General features: G+C 41.4%; 1 protein-coding gene across 1 annotated transcript in view; it reads left to right on the plus strand.

Moving 5' to 3' along the window:
* Window positions 1–451: 451 nt before the first annotated feature.
* LOC308074649 (uncharacterized protein) overlaps window positions 452–19,403 on the plus strand; it is a gene marked incomplete at its 5' end in the record, with an annotated part of 51,734 nt that continues 32,782 nt past the window's right edge. The window contains 5 exons of the mRNA XM_080414156.1: window positions 452–647; window positions 10,780–10,863; window positions 11,443–11,526; window positions 12,462–12,569; window positions 13,564–13,626. Of these exons, the coding sequence (XP_080270282.1) occupies window positions 452–647; window positions 10,780–10,863; window positions 11,443–11,526; window positions 12,462–12,569; window positions 13,564–13,626 (535 nt within the window). The remainder of the gene's footprint in view (window positions 648–10,779; window positions 10,864–11,442; window positions 11,527–12,461; window positions 12,570–13,563; window positions 13,627–19,403) is intronic.

The following is a 19,403-nucleotide window of genomic DNA, read 5'->3' on the forward strand; positions in this document are numbered from 1 at the left end:
CATCCGGACAAGAAAAAATGTTTCGTTCTTTATTTATCGGCAGTTGAATATAGCTTGTTTTCACCAAAAACGCAATCTGGGAAAAGAAATCAAGAGATAAATGTATTTTTATAAATCTGATAACGTTAGTCCGGACGGGCTGGAATTTGCTTAGATCACGTGATTTCTGGGGTGTATTCTTCTTCGGAAGTCCCAGGATCAGTCACAGGTTGCGGAAGAGCGCCTTGTATCGTAATCACTGAAAACACCAACTGATGTCTATAGACGTCCATGGCAGTCAAGCGTTGGATTTATAAATGACTTCTATAGACGTCAATGGCAGTCAATGTGTTACTAATGACCGATGTATATCTGTGGGGCTCTAAAAACACACAGGATGCAGGACTTGGAAAGCAACGCGGCAGGGCAGAAGGACCACGCACACCACTTGGAGGTGAACGTAACGCAGCAGATGAAGAGGTTGAAGCTGAAGATGGACGACAACCAGGACCTGCTGACAGACCTGGGACTGGCCCACAAGCACACCACGGACCTGCTGACAGACCTGGGACTGGCCCACAAGCACACCACGGACCTGCTGACGGACCTGGGACTGGCCCACGAACACACCACGGGCCGACTGGAGCACCTGGAAGAGCACCACTCAGGTAGAAACTATGAGGTTGTTCCGACACAGATACCAGGATCGGAAAAGCTGCCGATACACTGCCTAAAATACTGGTATCGTATCGGTATCGGCGAGTATGCCAGTCTATGCCATTACGATACCACATAATGTCAATCACATGATGATATGTCATTCACAGTAATCAATTATTTTTAGGGGTGTGCCGATATATCGTCCCGCGATATATCGCGATACGTTTTCGTGACGATATGTATCGTTTTGGAAAAAAAAAAACGTTAAAAAAAAAAGATATTTTTTACAATAATAATAATCAGGCATGCAAACAGCCCCGAGGTGAAAAGGGTGACAACATGTAGTTTTTTTTCGGGTCAGGTGTCACACTATTGCCCTATTTGGATTCAAAACGGCTATTGTAGCTGAAAAGCTACATGTTCGCATGTCTGAATAATGCAAAAACAGAATTATTTGTTTGCATTTGCTTTTTTTCTCCCCCATATATTTTTCATAATAAAATAGTGCGTATCGTATCGAAATCGTATCGAAGTTGTGAGCCAAATATCGTATCGTATCGTTTGGTGAAATTAGTGTATCGGCACACCCCTAATTATTTTGTATTTTGAATGCTTCAGTTGATGTTGCACTTCTCCAACTTTTTTTTTTTAAATTTCAAGGACCCTCATAACTCTGAGAGTGTACAAATGGAACGGGTCCATTCGGTTCCATTTGTACACTCTTAGAGTTACAGACCTGTAAGGGTCCATTTGTAACCCCCTCAAGGAACCCTGAGAGTCCCTGGACCCCACTTTGAGAACCACTGTGGCTCTCAAAGTGGGGTCACTCATGGGTGTCGGATTGTTACTCTGTATCAACCAATATGCAACTTATGGGTATGGAAAGAAATGATATCGGTACATCTCTAGTAGAAACCACAAATTACTTTATTCCCTCAGGGCTCTATACTAGTGTCCTTTATGTTTTCTGTTATTGCTACGTGTCGTGCTGCGACGCGTTGTGAGCTTGTCGATCGGCGAACGCCTTCCCCACAATAAGGATGCTGGGGTGTGAGTTGTGAAGACCTGAGGGCGATACCACAAATGCCTTCTAGATCAGGTACTGTGGTTCTCAAACCTTTTTTCGTGCAAAGGACCCCCAAATTGATATACATTTGGCCCCATCAGAAAATGTTTTGTGCCAGGGACTATTTGTGCGGGCTTATCAATGTTGCAGTTAAAAAGAAATAAAACAATACAAATGTGGAATAAGAAAAAGAAGGGGAAACGCACAAGTGCATGAATTTAAGCTAATTGAAAACACGTTGGATTAAGAGTGGTATGATGTCTGTATGAAAGGAGCATCGACATTAAAAAGGTTCCGTTTGAGCGGCGAGGTGCTTTAGGTGTTATGCAGCAGTCGGATCATTGCTGGATAAAAACTGTTCAGAAGTCTGGTGTTCTTGCTCCCGATACTAAACGGTATCGTTTGCCTGGTCGTGCCCGCAGCAGCGGGGTGTAGTAGCAGATTATGGCTGCGGTGGCGACTGTCCCTGATGATGCTGCCTGTCAGCCACATCCACACATCGTCTCTCATGTATTTGCTGGAGGGAGGGAAGCTCACCTCCTATGACGCGCTGAGCTGTCCGCACCGCTCTCTGTAGTGCTTTGTGGTCACCGATGGTGCAGTTCCCGAACCAGGCGGTGGTGCCAATTTGTCGATATGCTCTCGGTGGTACTGTTATAGAATGCCCTGAGGACGAGAGGGGGGGCTCGCCCTGGATCTCAGGTAGTAGAGGCCCTAGGAGGGGTCCACGCGTACCCTCTTATTTTTTTTTCTAGTTTCGATTTTTGGCATCCATAGGACCTCTAATATAGGGATTTTGATGATCCCAAGAAAATAAGTGGTCCAAAGTGTGTTTTTTTCAATGTTTTATTACCCCTATGAGACCTGCAGGATTGCTGACTGAAACGCCAGCGAGACTGTCTTTCGGAGACTGTGGCACGCTCAAATTTAGACGTAGCCCAAAGATAGCGATACCATTTGATTCTAGACAACCTCAGGTTTCCAATGGGACCAACCTTGTCATGCTACCTTGTCGGGAAGGGGGCTAAATACCTAAGGATTCAAAGTTAGACAACATTTTGTCGAGGGAAAAACGTCCATCACTGTTTTCCAAATGGTCCCCTGAGCTGTCACCTTGATATAAGTGAATTGAAATGGGTTACATGTATACCTACAAGCCTCCCCTGTACATAAATGCCACATTTATGCCAATCTCATGCAGTTTTGGGCAAGAATCATGCAGTTTATTGCATGCAGTACAAATATGTAATTGCCGCCTATTGTAAAAGGGAGACCACTTTACTGTATATATAGCTGCATGAGACCACTCTACTGTATATATAGCTGTATGAGACCACTGTACTGTATCTATAGCTGTATGAGACCACTGTACTGTATCTATAGCTGTTTGAGACCACTGTACTGTATCTATAGCTGTATGAGACCACTGTACTGCATCTATAGCTGTATGAGACCACTGTACTGCATCTATAGCTGTATGAGACCACTTTATTGTATCTATAGCTGTATGAGACCACTGTACTGTATCTATAGCTGAATGAGACCACTGTACTGTATCTATAGCTGCATGCATGAGACCACTGTATCTATAGCTGCATGAGACCACTGTACTGTATCTATAGCTGCATGAGACCACTGTACTGTATCTATAGCTGCATGAGACCACTGTCTGCATCTATATCCCACTATACTGAATCTAAACCGCTGTACTGCATATATAGATTACTTTACTCCATCTATAGACCACATACATTGACCACTGTACTGTATCTCTATAGACCACTATACTGCATCTCAACTCAACACAACTCAATGGGGGGGGCGGGGGGGTCCACAGATGCACTACAGTGGTCTACAGATGTGTCTATAGAAGCACTAGAGGAGTCTACAGGTGCACTAGAGTGGTCTACAGATGCACTACAGTGGTATACAGATCACGCCAGTGGTCTACAGATGCACTAGAGTGGGCTACAGATGCACTAGAGTGGTCTACAGGTGCAATAGAGTGGTCTACAGGTGCACTAGAGTGGGCTAGGGAGGCACTAGAGTGGTCTACAGATGCACTAGAGTGGTCTACAGATGCAATAGAGTGGTCTACAGGTGCACTAGAGTGGGCTAGAGAGGGACTAGAGTGGGCTAGAGAGGCACTAGAGTGGGCTAGAGAGGCACTAGAGTGGGCTAGGGAGGCACTAGAGTGGTCTACAGATGCAATAGAGTGGTCTACAGGTGCACTAGAGTGGGCTAGAGAGGCACTAGAGTGGTCTACAGATGCACTAGAGTGGGCTAGAGAGGCACTAGAGTGGGCTAGAGAGGCACTAGAGTGGGCTAGGGAGGCACTAGAGTGGTCTACAGATGCAATAGAGTGGTCTACAGGTGCACTAGAGTGGGCTAGAGAGGCACTAGAGTGGGCTAGAGAGGCACTAGAGTGGTCTACAGATGCACTAGAGTGGGCTAGAGAGGCACTAGAGTGGGCTAGAGAGGCACTAGAGTGGTCTACAGGTACACTAGAGTGGGCTAGAGAGGCACTAGAGTGGTCTACAGATGCACTAGAGTGGGCTAGAGTGGGCTACAGGTGCACTAGAGTGGTCTACAGGTGCAATAGAGTGGTCTACAGGTGCACTAGAGTGGTCTACAGATGCACTAGAGTGGGCTAGAGTGGGCTACAGGTGCACTAGAGTGGTCTACAGGTGCAATAGAGTGGTCTACAGGTGCACTAGAGTGGGCTCGAGAGGCACTAGAGTGGTCTACAGATGCAATAGAGTGGTCTACAGGTGCACTAGAGTGGGCTAGAGAGGCACTGGAGTGGTCTACAGATGCAATAGAGTGGTCTACAGGTGCACTAGAGTGGGCTCGAGAGGCACTAGAGTGGTCTACAGATGCAATAGAGTGGTCTACAGGTGCACTAGAGTGGGCTAGAGAGGCACTAGAGTGGTCTACAGATGCAATAGAGTGGGCTACAAATGCACTACAATGGTCTACATACCACGACAGGGGTCTACAGATGCACTAGAGTGGTCTATAGATACAGTACAGCATTCTATAGATACAGTAGGTAGTCTATAGATGTAGTACAGTGGTCTCATATAGCTATAGATACAGTGCAGTGGTCTATATATACAGTACAGTGGTATATAGATGCAGTACAGTGGTTTATAGATTCAGTACAGTGATCTATAGATGCAGTACATGATCTCATGCAGCTATAGATGCAGTGGTCTCATATAGAAAGAGATGCAGTACAGTGGTCTAGATACAGTACAGTGGTCTCATGCATGCAGCTATAGATACAGTACAGTGGTCTCATACAGCTATAGATACAGTACAGTGGTCTCATACAGCTATAGATACAGTACAGTGGTCTCATACAGCTATAGATACAGTACAGTGGTCTCATACAGCTATAGATGCAGTACAGTGGTCTCATACAGCTATAGATACAGTACAGTGGTCTCATACAGCTATAGATACAGTACAGTGGTCTCATACAGCTATAGATACAGTACAGTGGTCTCATACAGCTATAGATACAGTAGAGTGGTCTCATACAGCTATAGATACAGTACAGTGGTCTCATACAGCTATAGATACAGTACAGTGGTCTCATACAGCTATAGATACAGTAAAGTGGTCTCCTTTTTACAATAGGCGGAAATTACATATTTGTACTGCATGCAATAAACTGCATGATTCTTGCCCAAAACTGCATGAGATTGGCATAAATGTGGCATTTATGTACAGGGGAGGCTTGTAGGTATACATGTAACCCATTTCAATTCACTTATATCAAGGTGACAGCTCAGGGGACCATTTGGAAAACAGTGATGGCCGTTTTTCCCTCGACAAAATGTTGTCTAACTTTGAATCCTTAGGTATTTAGCCCCCTTCCCGACAAGGTAGCATGACAAGGTTGGTCCCATTGGAAACCTGAGGTTGTCTAGAATCAAATGGTATCGCTATCTTTGGGCTACGTCTAAATTTGAGCGTGCCACAGTCTCCGAAAGACAGTCTCGCTGGCATTTCAGCCAGCAATCCTGCAGGTCTCATAGGGGTAATAAAACATTGAAAAAAACACACTTTGGACCACTTTTTTTCTTGGGATCATCAAAATCCCTATATTAGAGGTCCTATGGATGCCAAAAATCTAAACTAGAAAAAAAAATAAGAGGGTACGCGTGGACCCCTCCTAGGGCCTCTACTAATGTGCTGATAATATTTTTTATTATAATACCAGAACCACCATTACACTATTATCATCATTCACCCCCTACAGTAGAGCACTGTTTCCCAAACAGTGGGTTGCGAGTAAATATCCCCTTTATTTTTTCTTTCCTACATTTTGATTTTAATTATTATTATTTCAAAAGATTCCCCCCCCCCCAAAAAAAAACAAAATGTTAAAGGAGATCACCGCTAATGACGAACGAGCTAACGCTAGTTGCTTGTTTCTCAACATGGCAACACCAAGTTGCCAGGTTCTGGGAGAGAAACAAGCAACTAGCGTTAGCTCGTTCGTCATTAGCGGTAGCCTCTCAGGAACTTTCACTGCATGTTTGACTATCATAAGACTCCACAATGAGTAGTAGTAGAGAAAAAAATAACTTTGCATCGGTTATAATAGACGAATTTCCCTATGACACGCGCTCCCATTATGACAACGGAGGGGGTTGAAAATATGACGACAGGGGAATAACTGGAAATAAACAATGCCACTGTTTACGTCGGTAGGTGAGTAACGACACATCAAAGATAACACTTAAAATGTCCGGAATTCTCCTTTAAAAACAAATCCGTTTTTCAAAATATTCCATAAATTAAAAAGAAATCCATTAATTAGAGGGAAAAAAATACTTTTAGGAAGTAGTGAAAATAGCAGATCTACAAGCTCACAACTTGTAGATTGTAGAGCGGCTTGTAGAGCGGCTTGTAGAGCGGCTTGTAGAGCAGCTTGTAAGAGCGTCTATTTTCACTATTTAGGGTCCCAGGGAGACATAAAATGTCTCTTTTGGGTCTCAAGCTAAAAGGTTTGGGACCACTGTGCTAGAGGCAGCCTGCGTGCCCCAGGCGTTTGGAGTCCCTGCAGTAGACTATACTGTGAGTGTGAGTGGTGTGGCTGTCAGTGAAGATCGTTCTGCACACAGTATTTCTTACAGTATATTGATGGATTTTCCAACTTTTTGTCGAGTGGAAAGTTGATCAAAATGTGCAAGTTTCTTTGAGCACTGCTGTGCTATAGCAGAAAGATACTTGTTGCTCTATTTACAGTGAATGGCAATAACTCTGAGGCAGGTGTACCTAATGATGTCATGGACGGATTAAAGGGAAAATGGGCCCTGTGCACTCCCCCCCCCCGAATCAGAATTGAATAGTTCTAATCAAATTCAGGGTTTTAATGTCTTGTCTTTATGACAAAATATAGCCTACACTTTGCAAGCATTTCACGTTACATTGTCGTGCAATGTAACGTGCAACAGAGCCATATGACATTTACATTTGATATCATCTGTTAAGTCAGTGGTTCTCAACCTCAACCACAATTTAATGACTTTTAAGACCTTTTGAAAACCTCTAAAATGTATTTTTCATCCTATAAAAGGTTGTCAACAAACTATACTATAAAACATGGTCAAACATTGGCCAAATTGTCAAATATTATCTAAAATAAAGATGGAAAATTGTAAAAATAGCTGATCTACATGCCTGCAACGCAAGCAATCTATTTTCACAATTATTATCTGTGGAACTGAGTCAAACAAAATGTAATGCCTCAATTCCTACAATTCCAAGTGCAATTCCACACGCGCACACGCACGCACGCACGCACGCACGCACGCACGCACGCACGCACGCACGCACGCACGCGCGCGCACGCGCGCACACAGCCAAGGGCGACAACATACTGTAATCTCCGTCCCCTTGCGAGGAGAGCTGCTTTCTGAATGTACGAGGTACTCTGTCATCATGCACCGTGTTGATGAAAGCGTCTGTGTGTGTGTGTCATTTTTTAGATGTCCGCGCTATGAGCTTGTAGATTTGCTTTTTTTTTATTTTTTTTATCATGAACATGTTTGCAAATCTTTGAATATATATTTTTTAAAGCGAGCATTTGTAACTCAAATCTTCTGGGGGATTCTACAAATCTCTTCTAAATCCTAACAGTTTTTTGAAAAAAAACGTATGTTGCTATAATCAGTGGTTCTCAAACTTGTCATTTCAAAGACCCCTAAAATGATATGTATTTGGCCGTGGACCTCCAACTCAAAATATGTTGTTCCAGGGACCCCCCAGAAGCAAAGATTTGAGTTAAAAATTTTCGCTTTAAAAATGTATATAACTTCAAAGATTTGCACAAATTTAAAAAAATAGCAGATCTACAAGCTCATAGCGCGGCACTCTGTGCCGCGCTATGAGCTCGTAGATCTGCTATTTTTGAATAGCCAAAGAAATCTAAAAATGACGCACAGATGCGTTCCCGGTCTTAATAGGTTAACAGGGTTTGATTTGTAAAAAGAACATAATCCAAATCAGAATTAAGGTGGGTTATTGACCACTTAATCTGCAAGCTTTGTGAGTTTGTAGACCAGTTATTGTCACTATTATTTTTTTGTACATTTTATTTTACACTTTCACGGCATTTCACAAATGTGATAAAAAAACAAAAAAACATTCCCTCTCTAAAATAGAGGGGAGATATCAAAAGCAGAGGCATCGATCGACCCCCCCCCCCCCCCCCCCCGACCCAAATCCAACCTGGTCTTTAACTGAAGCTGTTGTTGACCCACTTCAGGATGTAACGCATGACTCATCATAGGGATTTATTAATCTCACACACACACACACACACACACACACACACACACACACACACACACACACACACACACACACACACACACACACACACACACACACACACACACACACACACACACAGACACAGACGGCTACTTATTATAATCCCGGCTCTTGTAGTTCCATCACTGCAGGAAAATTGCTGGTTCATGAGGCGAGATGTTGAATTGATAGTTGATAGTTTGCATTTAATTCATGTATAGTTCATAACCACATTATTTCTGCTGTCAATGGTGTGTAGCATGACAATAAACTAAGCTCTTTAATGTTTTTAATATCTATATCTGGGGAAGTGGGGAATATTTCGCCCGGCAGATGGCTCAGATGAGCGCTTGTGCATGCGCCCCCGTGCCAACACAGTCATGCACACACACACACACACACACATAAGCACATGCACACATTCTAAACACACAAGGCCTGAGGGAATATAAAAGGTCTCAAGTCGGTTTTACCCATTAAAACCGGGGAAGCATCTGCGTCATTTTAGGTAGGTAGGTAGGTAGGTAGGTAGGTAGGTAGGTAGGTAGGTGGGTGGGTGGGTTGATAGGTAGGTTTTTCAGAAAATTCTTAGGATTTAGAACATTGGTTTAAAATTGTGGTTCTCAAAAATAGCAGATATACAAGCTTGTACATCTGCTATTTTTGAACATTTTAAAAAAATCTTGAAAGTGTGAAAATATGTTGAATTATATTTTTAAACACAAATCTTCTCTTCTGGGGGTCCCTGGCACAAAACATTTTCAGACCAATTTGGAGAACTTTACTGATTTTAGAAGGCATTTGTAGAATCGGCCTCATAGGTCTTTAATGGGTTAAAAAAGTTGCTGCAAATCACAGGTCAGGTCATTTGTTCCAAAGAGTAGGTGGCTAGGAGGCAAGGAGGACACATCTGAGAGGCCTGACTGGGCTGTGAGCAGATCACATGGGGATCACAGGGGGGGGGGGGGGGTGTGTGTGTGTGTGTGTGTGTGTGTGTGTGTGTGTGTGTGTGTGTGTGTGTGTGTGTGTGTGTGTGTGTGTGTGTGTGTGTGTGTGTGTGTGTGTGTGTGTGTGTGTGTGTGTGTGTGTGTGTGTGTGTGTGTGTGTGTGTGTGTGTGTGTGTGTGTGTGTGTGTGTGTGTTGTTCTTTATTTACCCAGGGTAGTAGCTGAGCACAAGTGGTCATTTTCAGCAACGCCCTGCACATAGAAAGAGACAGACAGACACAAAAAGTGTGTGTGTGTGATTCATAGATAACACAAAAATTTTTATAGCAATTAGCAAAAGTAGCAGATCTACAAACACGTCGCAGGTATCTGTGCTACGTTTGTTGCTTTTGTGTGATGCTGTAGTATGATCAAATATATAGGGTGTTAATTATACTGATAATGTTTTAAAGCTGCTCTATGTAACATTCCTCTTCTACCCCGGATTTGAACCCGGTTTGTTGCCCTGGGCGGACACGGTCGCCTCGGTAAACAAGCAAGTGTTGATCAAATACAATCAATTTCTCGCTTCAAATATTTTCAAAAACATTCTCGAGAGCAATGTTCAGCTGTAAATGACACAGTGTGTTTGTTTACATGGCATAAAAATCAAGCAGCACAGGTTGATATGAGCAGGTGCTCTGAGCCTTTGATTATTATAGAGCTCATCGGTCATTAGAAATTCAGTGATTGACCAATTAGAATCAAGCATTCAACCAAGCCGTGTTAATAAGCATATATAGCGTGCTGCGTGCTGCGTGCTGCGGTGTCCCCAGCTAAATGTGTTGATGCAGAATCGCAATCATTTTAACCACATTATCGATTCATATGTTTGCTGTTCAAAAATAGCAGATATACAAGCTCATAGCGTGTCACTTCGTGCCACGCTATGAGCTTGCAGATCTGCTATTTTTGAACATTTTTTAAGAATCTCGAAAATCTTTGGAAGATTTTGAATTATTTTTGAATTGTTTAACATAAATCTTCTCTTCTGGGGGGTCCCTTGCACAGAACATTTTCAGATGGGGGTTCGCGGACAAAAACATATCATTTTAGGGGTCCTTGACTTGAAAAAAAAAATTGCCGATCTACAAGCAGCCTTATGATTGACTGTGTCAAACGGTGCGCTCATTTTTGACATCACTGCGATGGCTGGTTTGCACATTTTTTTACTTTGATGAGGGCCGTTTCAGTGCTATGGAGATCAGTCTTTAGTTGTTGATCGTTGACCGATAAAGATTTCTCTCCTCAATTCTAGCTCAAGCTGCCCAGCTGTCATCTGTAGACATCAGACTGAGTTTTACCGAGAAAAAGCTGGCCGAAGTGAAGAACGACACTGCAGGTTTGTACGTCTTTGTTGTTTTGTTTTCCTGTCTGTCTCTCTTGAGTCCAGACTGAAAGACAGTCGGACAGAAAAATATGGTAAATACTGTAGTTGTTTAAGATGTTGTGTTTTGTTGTTGTAAAGCGATACATTAGACGATTCATTCAGGTAGATTATATTTGAGACACTACATCCATTCAGACAGTAATCTATACATTAGACACAACATCCATTCAGACAGTAGACTATACATTAGACACAACATCCATTCAGACAGTAGTCTAGATAGATAGATAGATAGATACTTTATTTGTCCTTGCGGAAATTCATTTTGTGCCAAGCAGTCATCAGGATACAAAAAAATCACAAACACATAACATAATTACAAAATACATACAAGCTAGACAAGGCCACCAGTCATGGTTCAAGAGGCATCACATCTATCTATACATTAGATACTACATCCATTCACACAGTAGACTATACATTAGACACAACATCCATTCAGACAGTAGTCTATACATTAGATACAACATCCATTCACACAGTATACTACACAATGATTACATTTTTTTAAAATAATATTTTTAATTTCAGCTCATGCTGTCCAACTGTCATCTCTAGACAGCAGGCTGAGTTCTAGTGAGAACAAGCTGCAGGAAGTGAGGAATGATACTGCAGGTTTGCACCTTACATTTTGTTTTTACTGTCTGTCTCGCTTTGTTTATGCATGTGTATTTAGGCTGATTGATTGATTCAGTCCAGACTGAAAGACAGTCAGACAGACAGAAAAACAAGGTAAATTGTTTTAAGTTGTTTGATTGTTGTAAAGGAAAACATTAGACACATAATCCATTCAGACAGACTATTTAGTAGATTTAACATCCATTAATAAACTAGACTATACATTAGACACAACATCCATTCAGACAGTAGACTATACATTAGACACAACATCCATTCAGACAGTAGACTATACATTAGACACAACATCCATTCAGACAGTAGACTATACATTAGACACATAATCCATTCAGACAGACTATTTAGTAGATTTAACATCCATTAATAAACTAGACTATACATTAGACACAACATCCATTCAGACAGTAGACTATACATTAGACACAACATCCATTCAGACAGTAGACTATACATTAGACACAACGTCCATTCAGACAGTAGACTATACATTAGACACATAATCCATTCAGACAGACTATTTAGTAGATTTAACATCCATTAATAAACTAGACTATACATTAGACACAACATCCATTCAGACAGTAGACTATACATTAGACACAACATCCATTCAGACAGTAGACTATACATTAGACACAACATCCATTCAGACAGTAGACTATACTGTACATTAACATTAGAAGAAGAAAACAAATGTACAGTAGACTATTTGACAGTAATTATTTAGACAACAGAACACATTAGACATAATATTTATTTAGACAGTAGAATATTATACATCAAACAGTATTTATTTAGTCAGTATAATATACATTAGACAGTATTTAGGCAGTATAATATACTATATTAGACAGCAGACGAGCACTCGTTGCTTCTCGTTAACGTTCAGTTTGTCAACTGTCTCCTCTCAGCGTTGTTCAGGTTGAGCCAATCTGATCAGGAGTCTAAACTGTCTGAGTTGGAGAACAGAGTGACAGCCAGCCAGACACAACTGGACCAGCTGAAGACACACAACACAGGTTGATCTGTCCTCTTTTACACTGCTGCTTCAATGAACCCATTAAAACTGGGAAAGCATCTGTGTCATTTTAGATTTTTGCTATAATAATAATAATAAACTTTATTTGTATAGCACCTTTCATGACATGAAATGCAGCTCAAAGTGCTTTACAGAAAAAGTACAAATAATTTAACAATAAAGCAAAAAAGAAAAGCAAAAGCATAAAACATTAAAACAAGTATATTGCAAAAAAAGGCAGTGAATCAGGCAAAACTGTGAGGACATGAATAACAACACAGAGATTTAAAAATCAACTAAAAGCCAGAGTGAAGAAATAGGTCTTGAGCTGTGCTTTAAAGCTGTCCACAGAGGCTGCAACATAACACCTACGACAGGCACACCCTCTGTAGACAGCTTTAAAGCACAGCTCAAGACTTATTTCTTCACTCTTGCTTTTAGTAGATTTTTTCTAAATCTCTGTGTTGTTATTCATGTCGTCACTGTTTTGCTTGATTCACTGCCTTTTTGTTCGTTGCCATTATTTCAATGCCATTATTTTAAAAAGTTTTAATCATTCGTTCAATCATTATTGCTTTTCTGTAAAGCACTTATTTATTTTAGTTTTTTGCTCTGTAAAGCGCTTTGAGCTGCATTCATGTCATGAAAGGTGCTATATAAATAAAGTTTATTATTATTATTATTATTATACGTTTTTCAGAAAACTCTTACGATTTAGAACAGTGGTTCTCAAAATGTTTTTTTTTTTTTACACAAATCTTCTGGGGGGGTCCCTGGCACAAAACATTTTCAGATGGGTTTTCTATATATATATCAATTTGGGGGTCAATTTGGGGGTCCTTCGCACGAAAAAAGTTTGAGAACCACTGATTTAGAAGGCATTCGTAGAATGGGCCTCAGCGGTCTTAATGGGTTAAGGGACATAATGAGCAGAGGAATGTCACTTCAACATTAAACGACAACATTCTTGTTTTGTTTTAATGACTTAATTTCAGCTCATGCTGCCCAGCTGACGTCTTTAGACACGAGACTGGAGGAAGTGAGGAATGACACTGCAGGTTTGTACATCTATACACTTTGTTTTCCTGTCTGTCTTGCACTTTTATTATGTCTCAAGTTGAACAGTAAAAAAAACTCAGGTTGGTTGTGCTTGTGAGTTGCAGTGGTGGAAAAAGTACTAATTTTTTTTACTTAGGTAAAAGTATCAATACTGCAATGTAGAAATACTTACAAAGTTACAAGTAAAAGTCCGGAATTCAAAATGTACTCATTGTGCAGAATGTCCCATTTCAAAATGTATAAAAAATCTTTGGAAAAAAACAGATCAAGCAGATACAAGCTCACAATGCGACGGATTGTGAGCTTGTAGATCGGCTATTTTCAAATGGACGACATGTATATAGGGCTGAAGTGGTCAATGTATGTTTTGTAATAATAATCAAAATCTGCAAATTAAGATCGAGACCCAAAAGAGAAATTAGAGTTTTGCCCCGGGGACCCAATGAGTGAAAATAGCTGATCTGCAAACTCGTGAAGCGGCGCCTCACGCCACGTTGTGGGCTTGTGGATATGCTATTTTCACTACTTCTTAGACGTTTGTTTTAATTTAATTTATGAAATACTTTTGAAAAATGTTGGTTTTCCATTGATGAAAAGTTGTGACTTTCTTTGTTTAAACTTTTTTAAATCTTTTGAAATATAGATACCTTTTTTTTATGTAGGAAACAAAAACAAGGGGATATTTACTCGCGATCCAAACATAGGTCCCGTCACTATGACTCCGAAATAACCCATTACATACCCATGTATGGGCATATACTGATGACATCGGGGATCTCCATATATGGTCATAAAAGGAACAAGGAATGACAGATACAGAGATCTCCATTTATGGGCATATATCGGATTGGCGGTGCGACGTACAGTAGCTGTGAGGGCCGCGTAGCCACCCGAACCATTTTCAGGAATATTAAAATTTCATAATGGAATCAATGGGGCTCGGATCGGGCTGGAACAAGATTGATGTCATCAATAAGACTTCCCAGGTAGCAAATCATGTCAGATTTTTAGTGTGACGACGTCTCCACGCCCCGCCGACCGGAGCGTCCGCTTGTCGGGACCCGACGTCTCCACGTGCCGTCCTCGATCAGCGTTTACCGTGCACTACGCCGAGAGTCCACCCGGCGTAGCGTTGGCGGGACGGGCGGACGCGCCATCGGCCGAGTAGCGTGGCGCTGTTGTATATGACCCCCCCCCCCATATATAGCGACCCCCCCACCCCCCTGGGTGGGCGATTATGGACCCCCACCCACATTTTTTATATAGCCTAGATATTGTATTCATATTAAGTGTGTATAGTTCAGACATTTAACCCATACTTTGTAAGGTGCTCCTTTATCCCTGTACACCAAACCTCTTTGCCAAAAATAGCTGATCTACAAGCTCACAACATGTCTGCGACGCGCTGTGAGCGTGTAGATCTGCTATTCCCCCAATAGAGATGCAAGAGTTCAAGTGGTAAAAATACAGTATCTATCACAAATATTGGCAGCCCTCCAAATCCCTGTTGAAGACCCCTAGCCTAAATGTAATAATGCAGCACAGATGTTAACTTAGTTTTGTTTTATTAGAAAAGGTACACAAATTAAGCAATACATATCCATAATGAAACTATACATATCCATAATGAAACAAACTTTATTAATTTAAAATATATGTTCATATATACACAAATGCTATCATTTAGCTAGGGAACACCTGGAACCCTCTCAAGTAACATTCATAAGGAAGGAAGTTTGTTCAAGTGACAGTTCGTTTAAGTGACAGTTCATATGAATGGCCTGTAGTTCACTGTTTTACCCCTGCTGGTGTCAGAAAGATCTTTTTCTCCAAAGGGTTGTTATAAATGCATGGAACATTTAACCACTGAAAACAGTCCAGTGTTTCTGAAATAATTCTACAACGTGCCTAGCTTAACTAGCTATGTAGTATAAAACAAGCATGGCAACATAAGGGCACCGTCACACATAGGCTTCAGAAGCTCCAGCGTCCTGTTCACTTCAGTTCTGTGGGGGCTGTGGGGCAGTGGAGCAGGTTGCAGAGCTTGGTCAAGGCGGGGGAAGGAGGGAGGAGGAGGCTGGCTCTTTAGTCCTTCCCCCATCGCGATCCGAAGCTCCTTTGAGGTAACGAATGATCTGCTCCTATCAAAATCGAGTGCAATATACAAGTAAAATTTTGTAAATAGCAAAAATAGCAGATCTACAAGGACAGAGAGAGGCTTACAGAAAAGTATACCATATACACACTTAAAACAAATAAAGAAATAATCAAAATCTACTGCAATATACAGTACAATTTTACAAATGGCAAAAATAGCAGATCTACAAGGAGAGAGGCATACTGTGTTGGACAGCTTGGTTGTTTACAATTAGAAAAATCTCATCTTCAAAGTGGACACTTAAGATGCTAAAATCAAACATTCATGGTCAAATCAAACATTCACAACACATCAGCATTGATAGATGTGTGCGGCATCTGCCATCAGACCTCTGGAGCTTGTTCAGAAAGCTGCGGCTCGTCTGGTGTTCAACCGCCCCAAGTTCTCCCACACAACCATCCTTCTCCGCTCTCTACACTGGCTCCCCGTAGCGGCTCGCATCCAGTTCAAAACCCTGGTGCTAGCCTATAGGGCAGTGAAAGGAACAGCTCCTTCCTACCTCCGGGCTATGGTCGATGCCTACACCCCTGCCCGACCACTTCGGTCTGCCACCTCGGGGCGACTGATTGCCTCGTCACTCAAGGGTCCTTCTGGCCGATCCACACGGTCACGACTCTTTTCTGTTCTGGCCCCACAGTGGTGGAATGAACTTCCCACTGATGTTAGGACAGCAGAGTCACTGCCCATATTTCGCCGCAGGCTAAAAACCCACCTCTTCAGGAAACACTACCCTTCCTCTCTGCCTGACCTACTTGTTGTTAACTAGTTGTACGAACGCTTGTTTTCTATTGCTGTATTGTTTATTGGATTATTGGATTGTCTATTGGATCTTGTTTAGTCGATACACTTATTTGTTTTAGCTCATGCTCATTTGATTTAGCTATTTTGTCTCATCTGTTTAAGGAAATAGGTAGCTGTGTGTGTGTGTGTGTGTGTGTGTGTGTGTGTTTTCCATGCTAAGTGGGTCACATTGAGGTTAGTCCATACTGTTGTTGACGCTGACATTCTTATCATTACACATCGTTGCTGTCGGGCAGAAACCTCTTATATCCATGTTTTTTCGTATATTAATGCTCTACTTGATCATAACTACAGCGTCACACAAAAGCATCAAAAGTGTAGCAGATCCACAAGCTCCAAGCTTGTGGATCTGCTGCTTTTGATGCTTTTGAATTTGAATCCTGAAAAGTAATAGTTTTGGATGTTTCTACCCGACAGAGTCTCTGACAGGTGGAAACCTATATGAGTGCATGTGCAATATGAGTGCACGTGCCTCTAATTTCATTACAGGGTCGTCTTTGCAAAGTTGAAGTTCCGCGTCACTTAGAACTTGAGCGAACGTCGCGAACTTGGCGAGGAAGAGGCGAATTTCACGCATTTGTTATGGCCAGTTCGCCTCGTTCACACCTTACGATGCAGCGCCGTGTCAAATCGCGTCCTCGCTTAGACTTTGTATGTAATCGCTCCGCACAAAAACATAATTATCTTCACCTCTCTACACCGTAAGAGCTATAGTTTTGCTTACAACAGTGTGTAGACCAACAGAGTGTATAGGCTTTCAGAGTTACAGACATTGGGACCCCTGGTGGTTGAGAACCAGCTGGCCTACAACACAATGCCTCACTATCAATTGAATCATGCAAAATGCAGAAAAATAGATGCAGAAAGAAAAAGCAAAACGCTCACATGACAGAAATACCAGAAGCTACGGACCTTCACAGACCATCATCCAGTGGTGGAAAAAGTACTCTAGTGTTTTACTTAAGTAAAAGTATCAATACTGCAATGTAGAAGTACTCTGTTACAAGTAAAAGTCCGGAATTCAAAATTTACTTGAGTAAAAGCACAAAAGTATTGGTATCAAAATGTACTTAAAGTACCAAAAGTAACAGTACTAAAATGTTTGAAAATAGCAGATCTACAAGCTCACAACGCGCCGCGATGCGATGCGTTGTGAGCTTGTAGATCGGCTATTTTCAAATAGCCTAGGTACAGTATAAAATAGGGCTAAAGTGGTTAATGTATGTTTTATAATGTAATCATTTATATCTGCAAAGTAACTAACTAAAGTTTTCAAATAATTGTAGTGGAGTAAAAGTACAACATTTGCCTGAGATGGGGTAGAAGTAAAAGTATAGACAATTGGAAATACTCCAGTAAAGTAAAAGTACCTCAAAATTGTACTTAAGTACAGTACTTGAATAAATGTACTTAGTTACTTTACACCACTGCCATCATCATCATCCTCATCATCATCATCTACATCATCTCTCTATATGATGTCATAGATACTGTACACATGGAACCATGCAGTTAGTGGACCCTGTCTTGTTTCCTGTCTGTCTCTGTTTATGCATGTACTTATTTGCCTGTTGGATTATTTCAGTCCAACTATCGAGTCTGTCAGCTGAGTTATCTTCTATGGAGTCCAGACTGAAAGACAGTCGGGCAGAAAAAGGAGGTAAATGGTTTCAAGTTGCGTTTGATTGTTGTAAAGTGCAGTAAAACATTAGACACGACATGCATTCATACAGTAGGCTATACGTTTAGACACAACATCCATTCAGACAGTAGACTATACATTAGACACAGCATCCATTCAGACAGTAGTAGAAATTTGATTGCAGAATTGTCTATCATGGTCAAGACGAAATGCTATCAGCAGCGTAGAGTAAATCCACTGTCAATGACCAATGCAGAGCATACGGAAATAGCGACACCTTCTAGGCCAGGGGTGGGCAATTTTGATGATGGAGAGGGCCACTATTTTTCCACACTCACTCCAGAGGGCCACATTGCATATACTGTTGGGCAGACACCTCTTATCTCCGTATTTTAACTTTTTTTGTAAATCAATGCAGTACTTCGCCATTCTATGTCACACAAAAGTTGCACAAATAGCCAATTTACAAGCTCAAAACGTGTTGCAGTGCGATGCGTTTTGAGCTTGTAGATCTGCTTTCTTTGAATTGGAATCCAGACAAAGACAATAGAATTATAATACTAGTCAATAAGCTACTAATATAGACTGAAGTAGTTAAAGCGGGTCATGCTTGCATGTTTGGAATTGTAACAGCTGAAATCAATAATATATCAGTATTCCGATATTAACCTGGGGGCCGCATTAAGTATGCGGCCCCCAGGCCGCCAGTTGCCCATGTATGTTCTAGGCCATTAATGAGAACTGCAGCCTTTTCATTACATTGGCTTCATTTTCAAGATTGAAAGCTTGCCGCCTTGTTAGTGCTCTTCTTTTATCTTTATCTTTAATCCAAATTATCCAATCGCTGCAAAGTCCTCTGCAGAAAAAGACACATCTAACAAAACCACTTGTGCATTCTGCATGCACAAACAATATTTCCAACATGCTTCAACATTTTATTCATGTATTATCATATCATAGTAATACACTAATAAGGATACACACAACATCTCGAACGTGAGTGTAGTGTTGAATTTGGATGGATTTTGAATGCAATCAGTGAGCGGCCATTTGTGAACCCTCCTACAGTACGTAGGTGCATCTTAATCCCAATGATGCAGGATAATTACTATTTTCTAAATAGTAAGGAAATATCTGCGCTGTCACTGCGGCGGATTTAAGACCAGCCGGGCTGG

The sequence above is a fragment of the Gymnoscopelus braueri genome, assembly GCF_963280865.1.
Source record: "Gymnoscopelus braueri genome assembly, chromosome: 19".
Classification (NCBI taxonomy): Eukaryota; Metazoa; Chordata; class Actinopteri; order Myctophiformes; family Myctophidae; genus Gymnoscopelus; species Gymnoscopelus braueri.